A 12,688-nucleotide genomic window follows, 5' to 3' on the forward strand; every position below is an offset into this window, starting at 1 on the left:
AGAAAGAATATGGACTCTGACAAACCTGAGTTTGAATGTCAGTTGTGATGCTTACTGTGCCCTTAGGGAAGTTACATTTACTTTTTTTAACTCATCAGTTACCACATCCGTAGAAGTCAGGAAGTTAATACATAATGACATAATGACGTTTCTGTCAATGCTGAGTACATGACGGTGGTCCCATAAGATTGGTACCATAGAGCCTAGCTGTGTAGCAGGCTGTGCCGTCTAGGTTTGTGTGAGTCCACTCCATGATGTTCACACAATGATGAAATCGCCTAACGATGCATTTCTGAGAACGTATTCCTGTTGTTAAGCGATGCATGACTGGACTGTTATTCGCAGAGATGGCTCCGAGTAAGTTCCAGTCAATGTTAGCTCCCTTCTCCTTTGCCACGCAAGAGGAAGCATGATGCACAATGCCATTTCAAGCATCTTTCCCTCCAATTCTGGCAAAGAGTGCTGGAGAAAGGTGGGGTTTGGTTTGGGGATGGGAGTGTCATTGTCATCAGGATACACAAACAGACCTGGAAAATATTTTAGCTTTGTACCTTTCTACAAGTTAAATGTCAAAGGGAGCTTGATTTTCTTTTTTTTTTGTAAAGATTGGCACCTGAGCTAACAACTATTGCCAATCTTTTTTTTCTGCTTCTTTTTCTCCCCAAAGCCCCCCAGTACATAGTTGTATATTCTAGTTGTGAGTGCCTCTGGTTGTGTTATGTGGGACACCGCCTCAGCATGGCCTGATGAGCAGTGCCATGTCCGCGCCCAGGATCCGAACTGGTGAAACCCTGGGCCGCCGAAACCCTGGGCTGCGGAAGCGGAATGCGCGAACTTAACCACTTAGCCACGGGGCCGGCCCCCTCAGTGCCGTCTTGTGCTTTCATTCTCATCTTACTTTTCTCCTGGGTCCTCTCTTACCTTAGTCCACATCCAGGAAATATTAACCAATGCGTGAAAAGCAGCAGGCTTAAAGCATTTTTTAAGTCTACATCCAGAAAGTACTCTCTCATCTGTAGGATGTGTTATGCAAATAGATTGCAAGGAGCTTGTGGTCAGAATCTGGGTCTTTTAATATCTAGGTAAAAAGTCTCTTGAACTAATATAACAATGAACACAACAAAGAAACAGTTGTAAGTTTTTTGTGTAACTTTTAATGATGGCATTGCTGTGTCCAGATAACAGCTAACCTGGAAGAAGCTCACCGTTGGTTCAAGCGCAGGTTCGATGGCCTACAACTCGAGCTGACAAAAAACCGGCTGCAGAGACTTCCCCGCGAAGACAGGTGGCGGGACGAGGTAGGCTATTTAGACACGGCTGTCTTAAGCAATTCTGGATTTGTTCCTTCTCAGATTTGTCGTTACAGAAGTTCTCTCTTCATCCAGCTACTCTCTCCACTCATCTTTACCATTTAAAGCAGTAGTTCTTTAAAGTACTGCTACGAAACCAATGAACTAGATTTCTTTCTTAAAAGCTCCCTTTCTCCCAAACTGTCTAGATTAGAACCACCTACCTTGATGAAAAAATGCTGTTCATAAAGACAAAACAGAGCCTCAGCTCTGCAGTGTTGTGTGTTTTCTTTCCAACAGGACCAAGATCAAAGGCACGATGTCATGTCCAGCCAGTCTGCTCTACATCGATGGGAGAGTAAACAAAATCTTAGATTGATGCCCAAGAAGTGTCATTCTGAGCTAGAGAGAAAGTGATGTCCTTGAGAGAGGAGCTGCTGCTCTGTACCGCACCACCACGATTCCCTAGGCCGGCAACTAGGGCTGGCCTGTTCCTACAGTCATCAGAACGTGCAGTCTTTGATGTGGGCGGAAGATTTTGGACCTGAGTTTATCCTTTTATGAACTCTTTAATAACAATGCAGAACCACCCCATCTTTTTTGTCCCTTTCCCCATTTTCCACCCAATAAATGTATGTTAATTTGTTGTATGATAGACAATGCTGTTGCATGATACTTGGCTATTCTTCTAAGTACATTTTATCAAAAATCGTTTAGTGAGGTACTAGATATTACGGCTACTAAATGATATGATACCTGGTTTCAACGAAATGTCCTAGTCTAACATCCAGTAGATAGTCCCTGGAAATAGAATCACCTGGAAAGTGGTAAAAATTCTTCCTTCCACTGTCTTGTTAACTTATACCCTTCTATGCTGGGCAATTACGAGCGCGTGTTTAATAAGACTATATCTCTATTCTTACAGAAGAGATCTGAGATTGTATTTACAGCTTCCTTGGAGATTTATAAAGAAGTTTATTGAATTCAGCAGTCTGCTTTGCTCAGGGAGACGACGCTTCACCAACGTAGTTCTCCCTTACTATAGTAAGCCGTAAGTTCAGCTTCATCTTTTTATTTCAGATATTGAGTGTTGGATCAGGTAATCCACACTTCATGTATATAAACAGCTAGCATGATACCTGGCTTAGTTGATGCTCAAATAGTGGTAGTTGCTGATGATACTATCCGGGCCTAAATCAAGTGAGCAATTTTGAAATTGGAGAGAATATCAAATATAAGACTATCAGAGTTTGATGAGCCCACCACTCGGGTGAGACTGTTGATGACTGGCATGCAGAGGCAAGGTACTGGAAGGTGTCCATTCCTGTGTGTCTGACTTTCAGAAGTGATGGACTCGCTGATTGGCAGGCTGATAAAAGCATGTGCGCTACAGCGAGTTGTCATTGATCAGCGGACAAGTTTAAAATCAGTTCTGATGGCTGTTTGTTACCATAGCTTCAGAACAATCAATCTATCGTCCCATCTATTGAGAAGGTGGGAACATGTTATTCTTTGTGCCCCCTTTTGGTCTTTATATCTTATGTTAGGACAGTGGCTCTGTAGAAGCATTTAATACTGAACAATAGACATCAACCAACCATTTTGTTAATCTAGGTACACTATGAAGTGCTAGCATGGCGCAGATACCTCTCTGGTTAGAAAAAGAGAATTCATGGCTATTTTATTACCCACAATTACTTTGGTTAAAGAATTTCAACTTTAAAAAAAAGGATTTAAACTTGTTTGTTGTGTCTTCAAGGCTTTGGCTATGTTATTTACTGGATCAGCCAAAGTGAGGGAACCCATTTTTGATGATCTCCTCAAGTTGTCCAACTCCTATGGGATTTACCCCTTTGGACTCTTGGTAAGGAGATATAGTCGACTGAGGGCATTGGGGAGTCATAATCTTGAAACAGTCTAATGAAGAGCCCCACAGAACAGTTAACCTTGGTCCTGGGTTGGCATCGTTGGTCCTGAATTCTGCACAGGAGGAAAGATCCCATGATCAACCTTAACGGGTTGTAAATATATTGTCCCTGAGTCTTGTCATGACAGTCACATGCCAAGAATATGTATATCCTCCTTGTCCAGAACAAGGACATTTTTCTTCACTTATATATTGTATTCAAAGGACATCATTATTGATAAAGTTAGTATAACACACGTTTCTATCATTTTTTAGATTGGCTATACTAAACACTAGTTTGAGAGAAGTGAATTATAGAGTTAGACTGGTGATCATTTCTAGTAAAGCTTATAGTTAGAACAGCCTATTTAATGTGATGATTTGGTAAAGTATTTCTGATATTTTAAAAGTATTTCCATAGTATTTTTATAGTGTCTGTTATGTAGTATACTGGCTTCTAGCGTGGGCCTCTACTTTCGTGACATCAATAGTGTCGAGGTATCAAGTATAGTTCATGTTTGTTCATTTTCAAAGGGTATCTGACGAGGTTAAGAAATGTGTTTCTATAGCATTTCAAAGAAGTGAATTATTCTAAAAGCATTGCAGCTACTAGTGTGTATATTCATTCTTTTAGTTTAGCAACTTGTCATGCCTTCGAGAAGGCACAGTTCAGTAATTTGAACAATTTGGCTTCTGGTAAGGAATTAAATTCTTTAAGACATTTGACAACATTATATAACCAACCTGATATTGTCCCTTTTCGTTTTTAATATAAGATCTATCAACAAACAACATTAAGTCAGAATTTGCTTTTGGAGTGTGCAAAAGTTCCATTCAAGGCACAGACACACACTTCTTGAATTACTAAAATTGCTGGGTTAAGATTTTTTTTTTAAAGATTTTATTTTTTTCCTTTTTCTCCCCAAAGCCCCCTGGTACATAGTTGTATATTCTTTGTTGTGGGTCCTTCTAGTTGTGGCATGTGGGACGCTGCCTCAGCGTGGTCTAATGAGCAGTGCCATGTCCGTGCCCAGGATTCGAACCAACGAAACACTGGGCTGCCTGCAGCGGAGTGTGCGAACTTAACCACTTGGCCACGGGGCCAGCCCCTGGGTTAAGATTTTTAAGCCAGGATTTCTGCTTCTGTTCAAGATGGAGTAATATGGACCAGATTACCCTCCTATCTGAAATAACCAAAAAACAGACAAAATATGAAGCAGTGATTTGTTTTTTTAAAAAAGATTGGCACCTGAGCTAACATCTGTTGCCAAACATTTTTCTTCTTCTTCTTCCCAAAGCCCCACAGTGCATAGTTGTATATTCTAGTTGTAGGTCCTTCTGGTTGTGCTATGTGTGACGCAGTCTTGGCATGTCTTGATGAGCAGTGCTTGGTCTGTACCCAGGATCTGAGCCGGTGAAACCCTGGGCCACCGAAGCAGAGCGTGCCAACTTAACCACTCGGCTATAGGGCCAGCCCCTGAAGCAACGGTTTTTTTTGTGTGTTTTTTTGTTAAGATTTTACTTTTATTTTTCCTTTTTCTTCCCAAAGTCCCCTGGTACATAGTTGTGTATTTTTAGTTGTGGGTCCTTCTAGTTGTGACATGTGGGATGCCGCCACAGCATGACTTGGGGAGTGGTGCCATGTCTACACCCAGGATCCTAACCAGCGAATCCCTGGGCCACCGAAGCAGAGTGCACAAACTTAACCACTCAGCCACGGGGTGGCCCCGAAGCAATGGTTTTTAAGAGACTGGACATTATGTATCAAAGAACAGTGATCCCTGAGAGAAAGGGAACAAGTGAGGTGAGCCCTACCATTGCCCAAACTTACAGCCTTGAGAGAGTTCAGGCTACAATGCAAGATGGGAAACCAGGGTGGAGCCTGTGGGTTCCCTGAGTTAAGGAGCCAAAGCTGAGTCCAGGGAGACAAAGGCTGCTGGAGTTGCAGGACAGAGTACCAGAGAAAATAGAAAATAAGTGTGTTGTAAAGTTACAATCATTGGAATAATTTGGTACTGCCTCAGAATAGACTAACAGATTCAATGGAACAAAATAGAAACTCCAGAAGTAGTCACCTTTAGAATTTGGTATGTGATAAAGACCGTGTGAATGCAGAGTTAACAAAACCCTTTCTCCTTTTCCATGAGGAAAAGACCTTGGATTTACTTTCCCCAGCATCATTTGCCTGGAAACCTGAGAGGGTGGGATGTCAGCTCTGTTACCAGGCAACGTTGCTTATCGTGAAAATGGCCCCTGAAGAGCAAATTGCACCTAGACTGGGAGGACCATAAATGGACTCTAAGGGCTGGTGGAGGCAGGGCCTTGGGGCTGCAGTCAACTCTCATAAGCTCGTGCATCTTCCCTCGCGGCGCCCTGGAAGCCATGTTCATGGGGCTTCATGGGCTCTCACAAGCGATACTGGCTCCTATGGTGGTCTCGGTTCCTGTGCGGCCTTGTTCTCTTTTACCTGCACTGTCACTTGAGGGCCACAAGACAAGCTCCTGAACTCTGTAAGGACCCTCGGTGATGACACAGCTGATGCTGTTCTGCTGACATACTGTAATTCCTGTCCTGCATCTTTCTGCAGATCTAAGTGAAGCTGATGCCAGGTGTGGCCTATTGGTCTTGTGAGTGCAAGTGTCCTGAGACCACTGTGCTGGCTGAGCAGAGTGGACGTCGCACACAGCATTTCAAAACAGTGGTAAAACGGGGGCTGGCCCAATGATGTAGTGCTTAATTCGCACATTCCACTTCGGGAGCCCAAGGGTCACAGGTTTAGATCCTGGGTGTGGACCTACACACTGCTCATCCAGCCATGCTAAGGTGGCATCCCACATACAAAGTAGAGGAAGATGGGCACAGATGTTAGCTCAGCGACACTCTTCCTCAAGCAAAAAGAGGATTGGCAACAGATGTTAGCTCAGGGCCAATCTTCCTCACCAAAAAAATAAAACCCTGGTAAAAGATTTCTCAGTAAAGTCAGTTGAGACAACAGGCTAGTCAGTTGGCCGTTTATTTAAAAAAAAGTGGGTTTCCACCTCATCCTACTTCACAATACAAGCCTTTATATTCAGATGGATTATACATTTAAAGAGAAAAAACACCACTTCTGGGTATCCTAGAAAGAATTGAAAGCAGGGACTTGAACAGATATTTGTGCACCCACGTTCATTGCATTATTCACAGTAGCCAACAGGTGCAAACAACCCAAATGTCCTTTGACAGATGAATGGATAAAAAAACTTGGTATCTACATAGAATGGGATATTATTCAGCCTTTAAAAGGAAAGAAAGTCTGACACATGCTATAACATGGATGAACCCTGAAGACATTATGCTAAGTGACATAAGCCAGTCACAAAAGGACAAATATTGTATGATTCCACTTATGAGGTGCTGGAGTAGTCAGATTCATAGAGATAGAGTAGAATGTGGTCACCAGCGGCTGGGGGAGAGGGGATAGTGTTCCAGTGGGGGAGGACGAGACAGTTCTGGAGGTGATGGTGCTGATGGTTGCACAAACATGGGATGTACTTAATGCCACAGAACTGGACACTTAAAAGTGGCTACAATGGTATACTTTACGTTACGTATATTTAACCACAATTTTTAAAAAGGGAAAGAACAAAATCATAAAAGTACTAGATTACGTGAGCGGAAATTTTGTCATCTTGTGGAGAGAAAGACATTTCTAAGACTGACACCAAAGGCAGAAACTCTAAAGAAAAAAAAGACTAGGAAAAAATAGTCCTCTGGAAAATACAATTAACGAATAAAGAACAAACCTGCCGCGATTCCTCCTCCCCTCCACCTGCCGGGTCTTGCACCTGGGGCCTCCCTGGAAAGAGGCAGACAGGCCCGTCTGGGCCGGGAGCACAGCACCTGCACATATGCCGGCACACACCTGCCAGAGCACTTCATCGAAACGTCAGAGGGGACACACGGGCCTCGCTGTCAGAAAAGCAACCAGCAGAAATACCACAGGTTTCTTCCTCCAACCCTCCTGAATAACACAGTGAGTAACAAGCAAGACTCTGGGGGTGCGGAAGCGTCCAGAAGCATTTGGACTGCTCCTTGTCTCTGACCTCTTCCCAGGCTGGGGGAGGTCCCCACGCTGCCCAGTGACTCTTCAGTCTGACTGGTGAAGGCTGATGATTTCAGGCCATCTCCAACAAACCCCCCGAAGTTCCCGGTGAACTCAAAACATGTCACTAGTGTTCAGAGGTTGATGGGCCAGGGAAGAAATCTCTGAATTCAATGTTTATTAAAAATATTTTCCACATACTTCTCTGACGTGCAACAGAAATGACACTTTCCAGGTGATAGGTTTCTTCCCTCCTTATTTCCCCTAGGAGAGCCACCACCTCAGAGACTTGTTTCTCATGCTCTTTCAAAGCTCTTCCAACATCACTGAGTCTTTACCTACAGAAGCACCTCCAACTAGCTCCTGTGGCAACCACTCAGCGGCCGGAAGACAGCTGGCTCTCCAGTGATGCCCCTATCCTGGCAAATGGAGCCGTCTTCTCTTTTTTCTCCACCATGAGCATCGGGTAGCACCTATTGCTAACATGCTAGTTCCCATCGGGCCGTCCAGGGCATCCTGAACTCGGGGCCCAGTGAACTGATCAATCTAAGGTCGTTTGTTCAGTGACCTGCAATTCATATATAGCCTCCATCTCTTGGGGACTATTGGAAATGCACAAGAACTTTGAAATTCAGATATAATGCCATTAATTAGGACTTCCTTAATATGGTCCTTCAAATCTGTACAGTCCAATATGGCAGCCAACATGCCTATTTTAATTTAAATTAATTAAAATTAAATGTAATTTAAAATTTCGTTCCTCGGTTGCAGTGGCCACATTTCAAGGGCTCAACAGCCACATGTGGCAGTGGCCACCAAACTGGACAGCACAGATAAAGAACATTTACATCAGCATACAAAGTTCTATCGGACGGTACTGCGTTAAATCATGGATCTGTGACCACACTCTTTCCAACATTCATTAAATGTCTACGCTCCTGTAACTCCATTGTTCCCAGGTGGAGAGAGACAACATGCCTGTTCCTCGCCCTCAGCGTCCATATTAACCTTCTTTTCATTTCTAGGTTGGGTGCTGGGGGAGCACAAAGCATTATCCTGTACTTAATACCCTGACCGCAGCCCTCCCGGGAGTTCTGGGGAATGTGGAGGGCTGTGTTATACAAAGGAACGTAAGCACGTGTGTGTAACGCCTTCCTTAGCCCATTGCCAACAAGAGCGGGTTCCCGAGCCGGCCATGGCCAGCTCACCTGAGGCGGGGAGCCCGGGGACCTGGCACACCCTGCAGCCCGTCTGCTGCTTCTCTGACCCTGACAACAGGCTCTGGAAATGAGCAGGCTCATCACAGGGCATCCCGAGTACAAGAAACTCTGCTTTCAAGCCATGGAGACCTTGTCAGTATTAACTCACAGAGTGACTCACGAAACATAATTCCTTGGGACCACCACCTCTCAGCAGGGCTCTCCCTGTGACACAGCTTTTCGCCACCCTACCCCCTCCAGGCTAGAAAAAGGCCTGAAGTTGCCTCATGGCGGGGCGGGGAGCCCAGGGGAGCTTGAGGTGAACGTTCGGTGGAATCTGCCTGGCGCAGTCGGGACCACCAGTCCACTTTCTGCGACCCCTCAGCACTTCTGCACCTTTTCCAGAACCATCGCAAGGCGCCTGTGGGCAGGCAGAGTCCGCCAACAACAAAGGTCCCGCCGGGAGACTCCGCGGTCTCCCCCAGGAGCCCTCCCCGGACTGAAAGCTACTCCCTTCCCACGGGCGCCGGCGTCTCTTCCCACACCTTCGGGGTCACTTCTGCCTCAGTTGCTCCACAGCGTTACCCGACCTGAGAGAGCTCCCAAGCGCGTTCTGGGACTCTCTGCAGCGCGGGCCCAGCTCGCCCTCCTCCGTTAGGACAACAGCGGGAATCGCAGGGGCGTCTTCGGCCTCCTGCGCTGCCTGACGTTGGCCCGCAGATGCCCGCACTGACTTGGCTGCTCCCCGTCTCCACCGCCTTGAAAGACAGATCTGGTAAGCTCTTGTCTCCGGCTAGGGGAGACTCCCGGCTGCGTGATGAGACTCTGATCTTTTATATAAGGCAAAGCCAAAAGTCTGCCACGAAACCCTTAGGCAGTCAAGCACACGGGCCGTGTACTCTCTCTGCATTTTTAATCCTTACAACATCGCAAAGGAGAGCCTTGTAAATCCTTCAAAATTCACCTCTGCCTCAGTCTCTGAGAAGTCTCGCCACGTTCCGGAGCTGCCTCTGTCTCCCCCAGCAGCCATCCGCTCCAGAGCCTCTCGGCTTCCCACCTGGCTGTCAAGGTCCTCCCCTCCGTTCTCTACTTTTCGTCGGGCCAGATGGAGGTGGGGCTGGTCTGCCTTCTACAGGCTCTTCCTGAGAACTCAGATTTTCCAGGATCTTCCCTACTTTCCTAAACACAATCGAGATTTCTTTTGAAGTTTTATGTTGGCCATAGAAGGGGGAGAAAAATTGATAAATTTAATTATACCAATAATTGTAAATTTGAGTTTTACAAAAAGGTACTATAAATAAAAAAAAAAACAAAGACTTAATTCCAGATTAAATAAAGAATGCCTACAATTCAACAAGAAAAACAGGGCTCAACGTTTTTAAAAATGGGCAAAGGATATGACAAACGCAATTCAGAAAAGAAAAAAAATCCAAAAGGTTTATAAACATATGAGAAGACAGAGTTCAACCTCACTCATATGCAAATGCAGCCACCATTTTCACCCGTCCACTGGGACAACAATGCCAAGTGTGAGGCGGGCACGACGAAAGAGGCGAGCTCACACAACTGGTGCAGCCAGCCGCCGGGGTAGCTTGGAGCCCTATCAGAGCGCAGGCACCTGCCATCCAGTAATCCTGGCCGTGTCAGGAGGCACACACAGTTCTTTTCTTTGCCCCAGGAAGGGGGAAATCAGGCCCTGTGCGTCCAGGGAGGAAAACTTCAGGTCTCACAGGTGAGTCATCTGTGAGACAGACAGACCTTGACGGTGTTGATACCGGCTGACACCGCAGAACTTCAGTGTTAACACGCTAACCGTGTGGGCCTCTTCTCTCAGGCTTACCAGAGACCTTCTAGAAAAAGAAAGGGGATGGGAAGAGAAGAGAGTATGGAGAGGAGGGGAAACCCACCCGTCGTGACCCTGCAGAAATCATCAGGATATTTTCAGGCTTTGATCACCTCCGGGAAACAGAGTCAATGTGAGTTGTTCTTCACTCACCCCAAAGCCGGTTTTAATCTGTGTCTCGAGAGCGACCCACTTTCCACCCTTTCTCACGTCCTGGCGCTCTTGCAGGGCGCACGGGCGGCCCCGGGTGTGCCTGCCTCCCCGGCCCCAGGAGACCCCGGCTGCCGGCGGGCAGCCTGCCTGGCTGGAAGTCCTGTGGATGTCACCTCCCTCTAGTGGTCGGAGTCACTACCGTTCTCTTCCTTCTTTGCAGGGCTGAGAGGAGCACCTCAAAAGGAGAAGATGCGGGATCGGGCCTCACCCACAGCACAAGCTTACGAGCATCTGGCCAAACAAGGCAGACTAATTCTAGAAAGCGTGTCATTAGAAAAATACTTCTTTCAACTGTCTCGAGGTATGTAGACATGCTTAAAGAAAAACATTCATTTTGCTGCATTCAAACCCCTCTGAAACTAGAATCCGAGATTAGAGCCTAGAGCTCTCAAGAGGAAACGGAACGCTTAGAATCGGCGGCATCGGGTTGACGGCACCGGCCTTTCCTGCAGCCCGGGGTGCTGAGCCCCAGGGACTGTTTCTTGGCTTTCTCTTTCCTCTTTTCCCCAGCTTCAACTCCCTTTTCTGAATATAAACACCTGACTGTCTTTACTAAAATGCCAAGTGGGCCTGCGAATCCTCACTGTAACCTTAGCTTGCTTACCTTGGGTCTGCAAACGGGGTAAATTTTGGGCGTGATCTTCAGGGTGCGATTAGTGACTTTTCCAGCACGAGCCAGTTCCCTTGATGTCTGCTAGACATTCTTTTGGTCAAGGCTGGGAAATGGGCCGCAAGAAACACTGGTTAGGGCCCCAGCTGTCCTTCCTTCCATGCTGATGGAGTAAGCGGTGCAAAGGGACAGAGCTTTTTGGATATGACTGCCCAAATGGGGAGGGGGATACTGACATTTTTTCTATCCAAACAGAAATTTTTTTTTAAAATAAAAATATATTTTTTGTCCAAATAAAAAAAATTAAGCTTTTTTTGTGAACAATACTAAAAGCTGGCATGACTGTATTAAGACAATGCAATGATGAAGTACAAGTCTAAGTTTATAGAAATGTACTGCCCTCTGCTGCATATAAAAAAATCACTGCGGGGGTTTGCTTCTCCCACTCGAATTATTTATAATTAAGCAATCAAATACCTTGAAATAGAAGTGAATTTATAAGATATGGTTAACTGCCACAAAGCACTTGTAAATTAGACTTTCATAAACTTTAATTTTCTCATCTGAAATTTTCTCATCTCTTCAATTTTCAATTTCGTCTTTTTAAAATTCTATTTTCCCAACTCTATCATTGAATTAGTTTAGGCAGTTACATTTTTAATTTCATAAAGCTCTCTCTTATTCTTTAAATATTCCTTTTAATAGCATTCTTCTGTTCAGTGATACAATATTTTCTCATCTGGAGATATTAATTACATTTTCTTTATTTTTCTGCTTCCTGCATTAGTTCTGTTCCCTTAGCACCCCCGCCCCCGCCCCCGCCCATTTGCTTGTGTGGCTCTCTGTCGTTTCGGAGGCTGTCCTCAAACGGCTAATGATCATGGATGAGCTGTCCGTCCACACGGATGGCAGGAGACTACGAGCTGACCGGGGCTCGGTGGGAGCGGGAGGGGTTCGTCCACGGGCAGGTTCCCTGGCCAGGACCAGGCTGTTTCACTGAGGACTCCCAACTATCAGCATCTATAGGTCTGTTTGCTTGGGCAGCATCTTCGCGGAGAGGGGCCCTCTAATCCCCGCTCGAGGGCATTAACTCGGCCGCCAGTTTCCTGGGCGCCAGCTAGGAGGAGGAGGCGAGATCACTGTCGGGTGAGGACCTGCACCGAATCCTCTGCCCTCGGTGCAGCCCTCTGCTTCCGGCTCGGCCTGTTCTTCGAGATCCAGAGCGCCCACTCCGCCGGCTCCGGAAGATAACCCGGGGCCCTGCAGGGCGGGGTGCCGCAGCCCCGCTCCCGGGGGAGGTCCCCGGGGGGCCCAGGCTGCCCCTTCGCGGCGGTCCGCGCGCCCCGCCCGTCTCTCCGCAGGAGGCTCCGGACGGCGTCCGCGCGCCTGGCGGCCTCCATGCACCTCCCCGGGCACCGCGCTCTCACTCTCCTCTGGTTTAAGTTAGTTACCAATTGCCCTTTAGTTTGCTTTTTAGTTTCTAAAATTATTTTGTCATCTGTCAGCTCTTCTCCTATTCTCTTTGGTCTTGAGTTTATACTGTG

General features: G+C 46.3%; 1 protein-coding gene across 18 annotated transcripts in view; it reads left to right on the plus strand.

Moving 5' to 3' along the window:
• CCDC150 (coiled-coil domain containing 150) overlaps positions 1-1,949 on the plus strand; it is a 68,151-nt gene extending 66,202 nt beyond the window's left edge. For all 18 annotated transcript variants that reach the window (XR_011528860.1, XR_011528857.1, XR_011528858.1 and 15 more), the window contains 2 exons: positions 1,179-1,298; positions 1,590-1,949. Coding sequence is in view for 14 of the 18 variants with exons in the window: in XM_070581726.1 (XP_070437827.1) it covers positions 1,179-1,298; positions 1,590-1,706 (237 nt within the window). In the remaining 4 variants the exon portion in view is untranslated. The remainder of the gene's footprint in view (positions 1-1,178; positions 1,299-1,589) is intronic.
• The last annotated feature ends 10,739 nt before the right edge of the window (positions 1,950-12,688 follow it).

The sequence above is a fragment of the Equus przewalskii genome, chromosome 17 (assembly GCF_037783145.1).
Source record: "Equus przewalskii isolate Varuska chromosome 17, EquPr2, whole genome shotgun sequence".
In the NCBI taxonomy this organism is placed as follows: Eukaryota; Metazoa; Chordata; class Mammalia; order Perissodactyla; family Equidae; genus Equus; species Equus przewalskii.